At 37.2% G+C, this 16253-nt stretch overlaps 1 protein-coding gene across 1 annotated transcript in view; it reads left to right on the top strand.

Annotated features, from left to right (window-relative positions):
* Positions 1-16253, top strand: part of Gdpd4 (glycerophosphodiester phosphodiesterase domain containing 4) — a 106274-nt gene that overhangs the window by 21768 nt on the left and 68253 nt on the right. The window contains exons 3-4 of the mRNA XM_047517999.1: positions 5781-5874; positions 8505-8564. Of these exons, the coding sequence (XP_047373955.1) occupies positions 5781-5874; positions 8505-8564 (154 nt within the window). The remainder of the gene's footprint in view (positions 1-5780; positions 5875-8504; positions 8565-16253) is intronic.

Genomic DNA, 16253 nt, shown 5'->3' with positions numbered 1-16253 from the left:
ACCTTTCTATTTTGGTACCAATACCATGCCGTTTTTGTTACTATTGCTTTGTAGTAGAGTTGAAGATCTGGTATTGCAATACCCCCTGCTTCGCTCTTGCTACTGAGGATTGCTTTAGCTATTCTAGGTTTTTTATTCTTTCAGATGAATTTCATAATTGCTTGCTCTATTTCTGCAAGGTACATCATTGGGATTTTAATTGGAATTGCATTGAATCTGTATAACACTTTAGGTAGTATAGCCATTTTGACAATATTAATTCTGCCTATCCAGGAACATGGGAGATCTTTCCATCTTCTAAGGTTTTCTTTAATTTCTTTCTTTAGTGTTCTGTAGTTCTCATTGTAGAGGTCTTTCACCTCTTTTGTGAGATTGATTCCCAAGTATTTTATTTTTTTCGATGCTATTGTGAATGGGGTAGTTTTCCTAATTTCTCTTTCTGAAGATTCATCACTTATGTATAAAAATGCATTGGATTTATGAGCATTGATCTTGTAACCTGCTACTTTACTGAATTCACTTATGAGTTCTAAAAGTTTTCTGGTGGAATTTCCAGGTTCCTCTAAATATATAATCATGTCATCAGCGAACAGGGATAGTTTGAGTTCTTCTTTTCCTATTCGTATCCCTTTAATTTCTTTGGTTTGTCTGATTGCTCTGGCTAGAGTCTCAAGGACGATGTTGAATAGAAGCGGTGAAAGAGGGCATCCCTGCCTTGTTCCAGTTTTTAGGGGGAACGCTTTCAGTTTTTCACCATTTAGAATGATATTAGCCATGGGCTTAGCGTAGATTGCCTTTATAATGTTTAGGAATGTTCCCACTACCCCAATTTTTTCTAGTGTTTTGAGCATGAAGGGATGCTGTATTTTATCAAATGCTTTTTCTGCATCTATTGAAATAATCATGTGATTCTTAACTTTAAGTCTGTTGATATGGTGAATGACATTTATTGATTTCCGAATGTTGAACCAACCTTGCATCCCTGGGATAAAACCCACTTGATCATGGTGCACTATCTTTTTAATATATATTTGTATGCGATTTGCTAAAATTTTGTTGAGAATTTTTGCATCGATGTTCATTAAGGATATTGGTCTGAAATTTTCTTTCCTTGATGTGTCTCTGTCTGGTTTAGGTATCAGGGTGATATTGGCTTCATAGAACGAGTTTGGTAGGGTTCCCTCCTCTTCTATTTCATGGAATAGTTTGAGGAGTATTGGAATGAGCTCTTCTTTAAAGGTTTTGTAGAACTCGGCTGAGAACCCATCTGGTCCTGGACTTTTCTTTGTTGGTAGACTTTTGATGACCTCTTCTATTTCATTGCTTGAAATTGGTTTATTTAAGTTGTGTATGTCCTCCTCGTTCAGTTTAGGTAGTTCATATGTCTCTAGAAATTTGTTGATGTCTTCGAGGTTTTCTGTTTTGTTGGAGTATAGATTTTCGAAATAGCTTCTAATTATGTTTTGTATTTCACTCGTGTCTGTTGTGATGTTTCCTTGTTCATTCCGAATTTTAGTAATTTGAGTTTTCTCCCTCTTTCTCTTTGTTAGTGTGGCTAAGGGTTTATCAATTTTATTTATTTTTTCAAAGAACCAACTATTTATTTTGTTAATTTTTCCGATTGTTTCTTTTGTTTCGATTTCGTTGATTTCGGCTCTGATTTTAACTATTTCCTGTCTTCTACTACTTTTGGTATTGGTCTGCTCTTCTTTTTCTAGCGCTTTGAGCTGTAGTGTTAAGTTGTTAAGTTGTTTATTTGTTGATTTCTACTTCTTTTTTTGAATGTGCCCCATGGGGCTTTTCCATGTTCATTACATCAAATGGTTTCTCTCCAGTGTGATGTTTTGATGCTTTATGAGGTACTTCTGGTCAAAAGCTGTTCCACACTCATTACATTTAAAGGGTTTCTCTCCAATATGAATTTCCTAATGCTCAGGAAAATGACTAAAGATGTCCCCACACTCTTTACATAGAAAGGGCTTCTCTCCTGTGTGAGTTCTCTGTGTCTGATGAGGTTGGACTTCTGAATGAAAGCTTTCCCACAATCTTTGCACTCAAAAGATTTCTTTCCAGTGTGGATCTTCTGATGGGTAAGGTTTTCCTTCTGGGTAAAGGATTTTTCCATAATCATTATATTCAAAAAGCTTCTCTCCAATATGAATGTTTTGCTGTTTAATGACATACTGCTTTTAGTTAACGACCTTCCCACATTTGTTACATTCAAAAGGTCTCTCTCTATTATGAAAATGCTCATGCTCAGTAAGATTGGTTTTGTGGCTGAAGACTTTCCCACATACCTTACAGGCAAAGGGGCTTTGCCCACTATAAATTCTCTGCTGACTGAGGTGACATCTGAATGGAAACTTTCCCACATTCACAAGGTTTCTCTGTAGTATGAATTTTTTTGATAAATGAGGATTTACTTTTGGCTGAAGATATTCCCACATTTCTTACATTTACACGGCTTCTCTCTGTGACATCTCAAATGCAGAGGAAGGAATAAGGTTTTGAGAAAATTGTATCATACTCAGTTTGTTCAGTTTTATAATTCAAATTTTCTACTATTCAAAGATATTTTGCTATATTCACTGGTTTCTCCAGCATGAATTTTCTGCTGCTTGATGAGGTCTATCATCTACCTAAAGGCTTTTCAATATTCCTTAGAAGCACAAGGTTTCCCTTCAACATGACTTCTGTGTTCAATGAAGTGTGATGTGTGGGTAAAAGTTTTCCCACATTCCGTAAATTCACAGGGCTTTTCTCCAGTATGAATGCTCTACTATCAGATGGGACATACTTTTTATACTGAAGGCATTTCCACACTGATTTACACTTACAGGGGGCTATTACCATAAGAAATAAGCAGTGGTAGAGGACTTCCAGCTAGCAAAATTGGTGACCCAACTACACACCTTCCCTCAAGGTCAAGTCTAAGTGGTTTCAAATCCAAAACTTCAAAAATATGTTGTCTTAAAAGAAATATGGTCTGTGAGCAAAAGAAGAATTTTTCCAGTTTTCTTATATTCACATCCTTTTCCCTCAGTCTGTAGCTTGATGGATACAACTTGCCCCCAAGTCTTGCTGCTTCTCTGCTTATCATCTTCTCAGGCTGTTTTTTTTTTTTTTAGTTGTAGATGAACACAATACCTTTGTTTTATTTATTTATTTTTATGTGGTGCTGATCAAACCTAGTGCCTCACATGTGCTAGGCAAGTGCATTACCACTGAGCCACAACCCCAGCCCCCGCAGGCTGCTTCTGACAAGACTTCCATTCCACTTTTTTTCTCCACCATTCAGTTTTATCTTCTTGCTTCAATGGAGCAAAGGTTTGGTCTCTCTATCACCTGCTTTCAAGGGAAATGACAGGACTAGAATGTTAACATTGAGACCAAAGTTCCATCCCTAGAACTTAGGAGGAGCCCCAAGGCTTTGGAGTCTATGGCCTTCTGAAGGATGAGAAAGATGTGGTTTACAAGGAGTGGCCCTACTGGACAGTTCCACTTGGAGAAATCTACTTTAGAGACAGTTCTGCCTACTAGGATATTTGGAGTGGAGACTCCCTCCTTAATTCCTCTTGAGTGCAGTCTCAAAACAGGCCAAGCTAAGACTTAGAAGTAAGAGGACTCCATCTTGTCTGTGACTGGTCTGGCGCTGGACCACCCCTATGTCTTCTTTTTTTTTATTATTAATTTTTTATTTGTTCTAATTAGTTATATAGGACAGTAGAATACATTTATGCATTTTGATAAATCATACAAAAATGGAGTATAGTTTCTCATTTTTCTGATTGTACATGTTGTAGGATCACATGGTCATGCAGTCATTATATATAAATGACATAATATCTGTTTCACTCTGCTATCGTTCCTACCCCCATACCCCTTTCCCTCCCTTCCCTCCTCACCTAATCTAAGTAACTCTATTCTTTCCTAGTACCACCCCTCTTATTATGAATTAGCATCTGCATATCAAAGAAAAAATTTGGCCTTTGGTTTTTTAGCTTTGGCTTTTTTCACTTAGCATGATATTCTACAACTCCATTTACCAGCAAATGCCATAATTTCATTCTTCTTTAAAGCTGAGTAATATTTCATTGTGTGTGTGTGTGTGTGTGTGTGTGTGTGTGTATGCCACATTTTCTTTATCCATTCATCTGTTGAAGGACACCTAGGTTGGTTCCATAGTTTAGCTATGAGTTGAACTGCTATAAACATTGATGTGTCTGTCACTGTAGTATGCTAATTTTAAGTTCTTTGGGTATAAACCAAGGAGTGGGATAGCTGGGTCAAATGGTTCTATTCCAAGTTTCCCTATGTCTTTTAATTAGAGAGTTGAAAGTATTTACATTTAATTTTATTATAGAGAGAAGTTTATTAATTCCTACCACTGTAATTTATTTCTAATGTTTAATTTGATCCTGTTTCTCATTTGCTTAACTATTCTTCAAATGAGATTTGTCCATTTAAGAGGTCTGCTTTTGATTTCTTCTGTGTGTAGTACTTCGCTAAAGTATTTTCAGTTTAGTAGTCATGAATTCTATTAGTTTCTGCTTATCATGGAAGTTTTTTTCCCTTCAATTTTAAATGTGACTGGAAAATAATTAGGAAGAACGTGATCCCATTAAAGACAAATCTTAGGTTTTCTTTATTATTTGGAAGGATAACCAATATCACTAATTAGTTAAACTGTTTGATTAATTTTTTGCTGTGTCTAGACCGCTAGTAGCCATCATTCATGATTTTTACTTCAAGAATTTTTTTTCATGATCCATTTGTTTTGATAACCATATGGGCTTGTAGTAAACTATCATTGTTTCGTGTAAGTGTCTTTACTTTTCTGAAGATCTTAAATATATCTTTTTGTGGAACTTTTCTGATTATTTCTATTAATTATATTTTCTTGGACATAAATTCTGCTTGTTGGCTTCACTGGGTTCCTATGTTGACTTTCCTTACATGTTTTCTGCTTCCTGGTTGTGAGCTCATCTATAGAGTGTTCTTCTTTCCCAGTGTCTTGATTTAGGATTGCTCTTACTGGGAAGGGTAGTTGCCTGTTTCTTTGTAGTATGTCTTATAGCCCCTATAGGATGAGAATTTCCCTTTTTTATTTTTAATATGGTTATATATTCACTAGCACTTATTTTGTAACTTTAAAAATATAATTTCTCCAGTTTTTATATGGAAAGAAGGTAATTTCTGTTATCTTGAAAAGTCTAAATTCTTTGACATATAATACCTAGATCAAGTGTAATATTGTTTTTAATAAATAATTAGCAATTTTCTCTTATATAGTACTTTAGGAACAGAATATATCAGTAATATTTTTAAAGGATCCAAATCTCTTACACAGAGTAGAGCAATTAACATGGTGGTTAGTATTGCAATTGTGAAGAAAATATTCATGCACATGGATAAAGAAACTGCCAAAATGTAAATTAATTGTTTTGTTAAGGCAGCAAACTCATAGGATGACTTTTTCTTTTTTTGATATTATGGAATTTTTGTATTGTGTTTTAAAGAGGATATAACTTTTGAATATATGTTCTAAATGATGTTTAAAATTTTACTTTATAGAGACCACATTAATGTACTCCATTGCCTATAGAATGAAGTTAAAACTCAAGTAAATATCCAAAGCTCTCACAGATCTATTTGCAAAGTACTTTTCCTCTCCTTCCATTTTCTTGTGCCCCATTTGGTCTTATGTTGTCCCCATTTTTTGATGCAGTTGCTACTACTGATTTCTGCTGTATTTTAAGAATTGAAACTAATTTTTTCAGGGTTGTTTATCTAGGAACAGGATACTGGCTCTTCTGGTCCATTTTTTTGCTGAGTTTAGCCGCAGTCATGGTTGCCTACTCTACATTGCTGTTGGTGAGTAATGTTTTCCCTTTCTCTATGAATAACCTCATGAGTGTTCCTGTCGGTGATAGTATCTATTTGGTATTGGAAACCCTTACAACCTATGACCACTATAGTCTTAGTGTGAGTCACACTTTATATCAGCCATTTGAATTTCATGCTCAATGACTGGGGGAAGAAACTTATGCGATTATAGGATGTGTCTGACCAATGTAACCCTTTGAAATGGTGTAGAGCATCCTTTGTCAGTTCCCCATTTTCATAACCTATCCTATGTTTTACTCAGTAATGTTATTTTAGATACCCATGGCTTCACATCAGCAGTCTTTCTCAGCCTTGTAAATTAAACCTGTTCTAATATGCAGAAACTAGTCACCTAGCTCAGATGCAAAGCACATTTTAGTTAGTCTGTTTTTTAAAAAAATGTTTCCTGTTCTTTGTTTTTTTTTGGTGCTGGGGATCAAACTCAGAATCTCATGCAGTGGACATTTTAGCAAGTCTGGGTAATAGTGTGACTCTGCCTTTGTTGTTCAACATAGTAGTGTTGGATAGTGAGGCAAATTTATACTGTGCCAAAGAAGATGGAGAGCTGAATGGGAGGATAACTTTAGAGTTTGTCAGTGCCTATTTATACATAGGGCAAACATCTTTCTCTGATTTCACCATTCTGTGTTCTGACTGATTTCCTGTCTGATACAGAAACCAACCCCTGCCTAGATCTATTGCCATTTGTATTAATTTTTCTTCCATCAAAATTTATTAATTATTAAATGAGGAGAACACTGTGATAAATAATAAATATACAGAAATCAGTAAAATAATGTTTCTGTTTTCATGCAAAGTACTCCATAGAGATAGGTATGAGATATAAAGTTATAGCTATTCTTTCATTCAGTGTTCAGAATTTAGTAGGACAACTAAATCATAGACAAAAATAACATGGAATGTTATAATGTTATGACTTAAGAGAGGCCTAAATGAAGTTTTGCAGAGATTCTAAGAAAGAAGGGGTGACTTCCAGTTAAGAAGATTAAATAAAATTTCTCAGAAGAGGTAGCATTGGAGTGGGACTTGGAATGAATGATCAATTTGGACTCATGGATATAGGGATAGGGAAGGACATTCTCAGATGAGTGAATATATCATGAGAAAGTAGCAGGACAAATGAGATGTCTCATTTAGAGGGACAGGTTTTTCTGTTAGTATGTAAGACATAATGAAGAATAATGGGGAAACATGGCTTAAGATTTATTTTGGAAAACCTGGAAAGTAAGGCAGTGGCATTTGGCATACAACAGGTTTGTATTTTAAGAAAATCATTTTGGGCCTGCGTGTGGTGGCACATGCCTATAATCCCAGCAGCTTGGGAGGCTGAGGCAGGAGGATTGAAAGTTCAAAGTCAGCCTCAGCAACTTAATGAGGCCCTGACCAAATTAGCGAGATCCTGTCTCTAAATAAAATATAAAAAAGGGCTGGGGATGTGGCTTAGTGGTTTGGTACCCTGGGTTCAATTCCCAGTACCAAAATAAAAGCATTTATGGTACTGGGTGTGTAGCTCAGTGGTGTAGTGCTTTCCTAGCATTAAGCCCTCGGGTCTAACCCCAGCAGTGCCAAAAAAAAAAAAAAAAAAAAAAAAACGGGGAAAGAAAGTCACTTTTGAAGTTGTGATGTGGAGAGTGCCTATAAGCACAGAGACCAATTATGAACTTTTCTTTTTAATACGGAAAATGCATATGAAGTATGAGCTCTAAGCCAAATTCTGGCCACTGAATTATACCATTTTCATACACAATTAACATAAAATGGTATTGTTAGCTTTTAAGGTAGAATCAATTCCAGTAAACATATGTACATTAACAAACTTTCCATTCTACCCTATTTGGATACACACAGTGGTAAGAGCAATGAAAAAGGAGGGAGACCTGAATTAGATCTGTTTCAAGCTCTATCATTAGGTTACACTGTAATCTTGATCAATTCATATAACTCTTCTGAACCTCAGTTTCTCTTTTTTCAAATGAGTATAATAATATTATTTAATAAAATAGCATTTTATGGGACTGAGTAAAGAATAAATGAAGTCACATGAAATTATTTTGATACATTCAGACTGTCATTAATATGCATCTGAGGATTCTACTTTTTAGTTTCCATTTCCACACTGACTTGATTGACTGACTGGATTTAAAGTTTACTAAGTATATACCAGTGTAGTTATATCATCAACCCTGAGACCCTTGAAAGGGTTGATTTCTTACCTCCATTCTCTTACAGGTTAGTCTAAATTGTAGTAGGAGTAAAGTCCATCAAAGAGAAAAGAAATGGGCAGGAACTCAGAAGGGGTGTCATGGAGGTAACTTAAGAAATCCCAGAGGAAATAATAATGATGCATTCTTCCTGGGAGTGCTGGCAAAAATTACAAAGTGGTGACATTTTAGCTGACTTGAAGTGTCAGTAGCATGGGGAGAGAGAGGTTGCAGGCTGAGTAGTAGCACCACAAACTCTTAGAGGTTAAAAAATACAGGAATAGCAAGAAAGTAAATATGTTGTTCTATGAAAACAATTTTAAGCTACAGAAAAGGGCTTTAGGAAGTAACTTGGTGATTTCAAAATAACTCCCTTGTTCTTCTTTGCTTTTGCAGATACTTGGATCTTTGTTGCTTTGGGAAAGGATGGAACTGTACCTTCACACATGTCATAAGGTAGGATGTTTTATCCTCATGGGCGACCTAAGACCAGGACCGAACATGCTCCTTGGCACTTAAAGTTGTAACCAATTTACTAAAGGAGCTGAACCCAAACTTTTTTCTTTCTTACTACTTTATTCTTTCTCGCTACTTTATTCTTTCTTACTACTTCATGTTGAACTCACTCCGTGGCCCTGTTCTTGCCAACCCAATGAGATATTAGGCATATTTCTTACTTTCCCAGTCCTTTTTAGTCACAAGAACATTCTCATTTCAATCATTAAAAAATTTAGTTCATAACTGGGTGTGGTGGAGCATGCCTGTAATCCTAGCAGCTTGAGAGGCTGAGCAGGAGGATTGTGAGTTCAAAGCCAGTCTCGAACAACTTAGTGAGACCTTAAGCAATTCAGTAATTCAGTGAGACCCTGTCTCTAAATAAAATATTAAAAAGGGAGAATCACAGCCTTTGGGACAGGAGTTCCCTGTGTTTCTCCTTTGCTAGCAAAGCAATATACTTCTTTTTCCTTTTTCTCAAAACGATGTCCTCATTATTGGATTGCCACTGGGGACAAGGACCAAACTTTTGGCAACAAATTTGGTGACCCAGATGGGACCTGAGAGCAGCACCTGCTCCAGCTTTCTTAGGCAGGCCTGGCTCTCAAAGGAACCCCACTTCCATGCTGAGGATGCAAGGTGACTGGTGAACTTATTGAGAGCCATCTGCTGGAGAGTTAGGAGATGGGGTGAATTTGCCTTGGGTTGAACTGAGAAGCTATTCCTGTGAGTAAAGGGAGTGACTGAGGGACCATCCTAGCAGCTGCTGAAGCTCCTTTTGCTTCAGGGAACTCCCTCCTTCTCTCCCTGAACAGTACAGGTTGCTCCATCATGGTCCACTTTGAGAAAAAGAAAACTGAACTCGGGAAAGTCGTGACAACTTTGGCCATTTGTTAAGTCCCCTGGTGTGCACAGCAAGACCCTCAGTTCCATACATCTGGTTTATCTTCATGGGAATATCTGGTTCCTCTTTCTGGGGACATCTGTGGTACCACAGTAAAGCAACACTCAAGAACCTAGGGATGTTTACTCCCTTCTTCTCTGTTCTAGATTCTCATCTGTTTGTTAGCCTTGGGTTTGGAAATTCCCCCTGGTTGTCTGTGTTTTTGTTTTGTTTGTATTTGTTACTGCCCCCATTTAAGACATGGCCAATACTGCATTGATCCTATAGGTAGTCTCTAGGGAAAGATCTTGGTTGGTCAATTTAAAGGTTCCTGTCTGTTGGCCATGGTTTTGGGACTCCTCTCTGGTTTTCTCTCTATGTTTCTTTTTTGTACAATCTTGCAATTGGAGTTGGTCTTTCAGAGGTAAAGTGAGTTGAAGAAAGGGCCACCTCTAGGTATAAGCCAAATATAATGTTTTACTATAATAATCTGACTTTTGAATAGCTTTCTGGATTATTATACAATCTTGCAGTTGCAGTTGGTCTGTCAAGAGGTAAAATAAATGGAAGAAATTTGTGTGTGCAGGTCTGTCTGTTTTAAAGGACCTGTCTGTCAGCCCTGGTTTTGGTGATCTTCTCTCATCTGTGTTTTTTTATATTTGTTACTGGCCCTTTAAGACATCTGCCTTGCTGCACTGATCTTACCAAGTAGTCTCTTGAGCAGAGAGATCTTGGTGCTCTATACCACCTGTAAGTATAAATCTGTCTAAGAGAAAGACCATTTACTATAACAGTTTGACCTTTGAGTGGTTTTCCTGGATTATTATACAAACTTGAAGTTGCAGTTGTTCTGTCAGGGGTAAAGTATATGAAAGAGATTCTGTTTGTACAGGCATTTATGCAGTTGCACGATAGGGTTCTGAACAGTCAGGGACTAATTTGAAGGTGCCAAAAAGGCACTGCCTTTGGTGTGCAAAGACAGTAGGACCCCAGAAGAAAGGGTTTAAAAAAAAGATTTAAATCTTTTAAACTCAGTGCTGGCACTCCCAGTGCTGTTTCTCAGCCTGGCCCTAGGCAGCCACAGATCATCCCACTGTAGTTCAAGGACACCAGCCCTAAACTGGGGGGGTGGCGGGGGATCCCAGAAAAAGTGGCTGGGCTGTACAAAAATGACCAAAGAGAATTTGGCCTCTGCCTTGCCTTCCAGCCCCTTTTGCCTCTAGAGAGTGGAGGCTGCTGGCCACAAAGGATGTGGCAGTAGGTTCCAGCACTGTCAGTTTATGACCTAGGGACAGGAATAGTCTCCCCTTTTAAGATCTGACAGGACACCCCATTTGACCATCACTGGGGCAAAGCAATCCTTGCTATAAAAGTATCCCATCAAACTAAATACATGGGGAGACTGGCAGAATAAACAACTGCACCCAGAAAATAAAAAGACAGAAACTAAAGCCAACCTGTGTTTTGTAGGCAGCCTCTGCAAAGGGATCTTCTAGGAAGTCTAAAGAAAAGGATGGAAAGGGCCTTGTCCATTAAGTATCGATATGCCTAGTATAAGAAAAAGACCCAAAGGAGCCTCTGGATACCCTTGACAGTGGGGAACTCACTTAGAGTTGATGGCATTGTGATAATGATAATGGGGACAGGTCAGGCTCAAAAGTATCCTGTACTCCAACCCCTTGAATGCAACCTGGGAGAAAAAAGATTAAGGCACAGTTTTTGTACATGCTGGATTGTCCAGCCCTCTCCTGGGATGAAATTTGTTGTGTAAATTACATGCACAGATAACATTCATAAGGATTGTTTAAGAATATGAACTTAAGGGTCTGAAACAAAAAAGATAAAAGAAAGTTTTAAGTATGGAAATGTGTTAGTACAGAAAATTAGAAGGTAAAAGAAATGTTTCTGGATGAGAAAGTATTTTGTTTGTAAAGTAATATTCTTGGGCTAAAGTCCATGATGAAAGAGGACAAAACTAAGGATATAAAGTTGTGAATGTCTAACTAAATCATAGAAGTTTTGTGGAAGGTAAATCTCAAAAAGTTTGTTTGTGTGCTGGGGCTGTAGCTCAGCTCATTTAAAGTTGTGTTGAAAAGATTGTTTTTTTTTTTTTTGTTGTAACCATTACTGTGATCTCAAATAATAACGGGAAATAATGCATAACTAAGTAAAAGTTCAAGATTATAAAAGTTATTTTTCTTGGTTCACAGCTATTACACAATATGTTTTTGCTCTGTTAATTTCATTTTGGATTTTCCTTGTAAACTTTATAACTGTTGCCTGTTAGTGTTTTGCAGAGGTACTGCTTCTAAACACACACACACACACACACACACACACACACACAAAACAACCTGGGTTAACTTGAAATAATAAGCCATCACCGACAGGACAGATAGTATATCTTGCTGACTTAATACTAACCCCAATTAGATGAAAGGGGTAACTGTAAAATTGTAGATATTGAAGTTATAACCTGTTACTCCTTCTTTAAGACTGGTGAAACTGACTTGCTGGGTGTTTAAAACCAAAAATTTGGAGACCAAAGTCAAGGAAATAAAAGGGTCAAGGAAAAGGCAGCTAATATTTTGGTCCTTGCCCTATAAGATCAGCCAGGATACAGATACAGACCCCTTTCTGGATCTTGCAACTCTGGTGAGCCACCTGGTCTGCTAATCGGGGAGATGGAGAGGATCCTAGAGAACAGGAAGCCAACCAGTGCCCATTCTGCAAAGAGGAGGGACATGGATGAAAATGTCCCTAATGCTTCCAAAAGAAGCCACATACGGTCAGCAGGACTCTAACCCATCCTGGCAGATGACACCACTGGTAGAGGAAAGCTAAAGGAGCCAAGAAGCTGTGCACACGTCCCCAAGAGTGATCTCTGAGGAATCTCAGCTGACTCTTAAGAATAGATAGGAACAAGGTCAGTTTTGACCGACTTGGTCTTAAACACCTGGGTAGGATAGTATAGGCTAAGCACACTCCTACTTGGACATTTAAAAAGAAAAATAAATTTTTAATGTAACTTAAGATGTACACTTATGTCAGCCCTACCAAAAGTAAGTAAAGCTGGAGGCTATTAGAGAAGGGTTCTTGTGTGAGAGTGCCTAATAATAATGATCACAAAGGACTCTAGAGTTGTAAATTTGTCCTGAGTTAATTTGAGCCTGATTTCATAGACCTACAAATTTTCCTAATTTCTTGCATTGATAAACTAAATCTGTTTTTCACTGATAGGATTTATGAGTTATTATCTTCACAGTTTTTAGAGACTGGCTTAAGTACTAATTGCTTTTATGCTAATTGTTTACAAAAAAGTAATGCTTTACTATCTTGCTTTTTGTTGTCTTAGCATGATCCCTGCCCTATGTATGCCTTTTCCAGTCACCTGCCATCTGCCACTCTGGACATCAAAACTGCTCTAATGCTGAATACCCTTAACTGTCCATGCCCCACCTGATAAAAAACAAGGACTTTGGGTTACTTCCCCCAACTTTTCTCCCCTTTCAGCAGGAAGCAATTTGGAGATGTCATCACCCATTTTTACATAGAAATGGAAATGTAGAAATTGACAGTGGGGAAATGTAACAGTGGACCACTTTATGCTTTGAAACAACCCTTGCTGCTCTGCCACTGCAACTTATTTTTAAAATGGACATGTTTCTCTTTCTCTCTCCTCCCTAATCTCTCCCTCTTCCTCATTACAGGGGAAACAAGATTACCCTTCTTCTTCATTTTAGACAGATTTATCCATTGTTGAGTACTTGCCCACTATAGGAATGAAGTAATTCAGACATTGAGGATGGTACCAGAAGATCTCAGAAATGACTATTTGCCAAATTAACAAGTGAATTGCAACTTCAATAGAGAACATGTGGAAAGTAGCCTTTGACTCACCTCTTTAAAAACCCAGTTCCTGCTGATGGGCAGAATCACAACCTTTGGGACAGGAGTCCCCTGTGTTTTACCCTTGCTAGCAAAGCAATAAACCTTACTTTTCCTTTTTCTTAAAAAAAGGTGGGGTGTCATGCAATGGGGATGTGGCCCAGTGGTTCAGCACCTTTGGGTTTAATCCTTGGTACCAAAAAAAAAAAAAAAAAAAAAAAAATTAGTTCATGGAAACTCATGCTAAGTAAAATAAGCCAGTCTCAAAAAGTCAAAGGTCAAATATTTTCTCTGATAGACAAAAACTGATAATAAGGGGGAAGATAAAAAAAAGTAGAAGATAGGTGGAGTAGATAAGAAGCATGGGACAGGGACAAAGGAATGAATCAGACTTAACTTTCCTTTGTACATGTATGAATATACCACAGTGAATCTTGCCATCACGTTCATCCACAAGATACTAATTAAAAAAACAAAACAAAACTGTGGGACTAGGGTTTAACTCAGTGGTAGAGCACTTTCCTAGCATGTGTGAAGCACTGGTTTTGATTCTCAGCACCACATATAAACAAATAAAGGTTCACTGACAGCTTAAAAAATAATTTTAAAAAACTATAAATAGCAGAAAGATCAGTAGAGCAGAGAGAAGGGAACAGGTATGGGGTGGGATGGGAGAAATGGAGGGAAAGGGGAAGCACTAGGGACTGATTTAAAACAAATTATATTCCATGCTTTTATAATAATGTCAAAATGAATCCTATTGTTATGTACAACTAAAATGGAAAATGTTCAACATCTCTAGCAATTAGAGAAGTGCAAATCAAAACTACTCTAAGATTTCATTTCACTCCAGTCAGAATGGCAATTATCAAGAATATAAACAATAATAAATGTTGGCAAGATGTGGGAAAAAGGGCACATTCATACATTGGTGGCGGTACTGCAAGTTGGTGTAACCACTATGGAAAGCAGTATGGAGATTCCTCAGAAAACTTGGAATGGAACCACCATTTGATCCAGTTATCCCACTCATCAGTTTATACCCAAAGGACTTAAAATCAGTGTACTACAGTGATGCAGCCACATCAATGATTGTAGCAGCTCAATTCACAGTGGCTTAACAATGGAACCATCCCAGGTGCCCTTCAACAGATGAATGGATAAAGAAAATGTGGTATATAGACCTAATGGAATATTACTCAGTCTTAAAGAAGAATGAAATTATGGCATTTGCAGGTAAATGGATGGAGTTGGAGAATATCATGCTAAGTGAAATAAGCCAATCCCAAAGAACCAAAGACCAAATGTTTTCTCTGATATGCAGATGCCAATTCACTATAAGGGTGGGGGTTAGGGAAGAATAGAGGTACTTTGGATTAGACAGAGGGGAGTGAAGGGAGGGAAGGGGATATGGGGGTAGAAAGTATAGTAGAATGAATCTGACATAATGACCCTATGTGCATTTATGATTACGTGACCAATGGGTTTCTACATCATGAGCAACCAGAAGAATGAGAAGTTATACTTCATTTATGTATGATGTGTCAAAGTGCATTATATTGTCATATATAACTAATTAGAACAAATAAAAATGCAAAAGAACAAGAAAGATTTAAATATTAAAAGAGGGCTGGGGTTACAGCTCAGTGGTAGAGTACTTGCCTAGCATGTGTGAGGCACTGGGTTTGATTCTCAGCACCACATATAAATAAATAAATAAATAAATATCCACTGACAACTAAAAAATATTTTAAAAAAGTCTTAAAAGAAAAATCAATTAAAAATTTTAGTTCATTATAATAACCCAAACTATAACTTTATTGATTTTTAAAACTTTCTTCTCCCCTACTTGGACCTGATCCTAGCCTGGAAGTCTATATTGATAAAGTATGATGACCCTTTCACCTTTCCTCCCTGCAAATGGGGTCCAGGGAAAAGGAGAGAAAAGAGCACTGTCCTGCAAGAAGGCACAAGCTGGCATTTAGGTATACGCACGTTGGCTTGTTTCCCTTGTGTCATTTTTCTGTGTGTTTTCACAAACTTTTCTGCTGAAAATCTTGCCTGCAACTCTCTTGGTAGAGTCAATGGCTATAATCTTTTTTTTAATATGACATTATTTTTATTGCAACATGTCCTTTTTTGTGAGGGTGGGGAGTTAGATTTCAAAACAGTGTTCCATTTAAGTGTCTTTTATACATAAATTGTCACCATGACTAGTATTTAAAGTATCTTTGGTGTTGCAAGACTCACATGGTGAACATAAAACTTCTATATTTATTCAGCAGCATATACTAAATGGAAAACACAACAGCTATTTTTTAAGAAACAAAGATAATAGAGGTGAACACTGAGGTACTAGGATAAATTGATGACAGTCAATGAAACTCAATTAACATTTCTTTGGGGAGAACTAAAGTCATTACCAAAAAGTGTGTTTAATGCATAGTGTTAAATCCATGCTGCCCTGTCCCAAAAAGGCTTGCCAAGGTAGGTAAGGTGTATGCATGCTTGTTTCCCTTGTGTCATTTTTCTGTGTGTTTTCAGGGAATACACAGAACTGTAGTCAAGTGCAGCTATAAATAATAGAGAAAGGTTTACCATTTGAACAATGGATAATACATTCAAGGTATTGAACTTGGTTACCTTTTGCAGTATTCCAAGCTATTTACAGTAACAATCACATTCATTGTGGTACTTGCTACAAGGGAGGCATATAACCAATTATTTTGGCTAAAATAAGACAGGAAGACATTCCCTTTATTCTACTTAAAAGTGATCATATTAAAGTCTAATGGCAATCACTGGCAGATTGATGGAACAGCCCAGTGAAAAGGGAAAAACCAAAACCAAAACCTAATACTATATTCCAATGGACTGAG

The sequence above is a fragment of the Sciurus carolinensis genome, chromosome 11, assembly GCF_902686445.1.
Source record: "Sciurus carolinensis chromosome 11, mSciCar1.2, whole genome shotgun sequence".
In the NCBI taxonomy this organism is placed as follows: Eukaryota; Metazoa; Chordata; class Mammalia; order Rodentia; family Sciuridae; genus Sciurus; species Sciurus carolinensis.
This window is presented reverse-complemented; position numbering and strand designations above follow the sequence as displayed.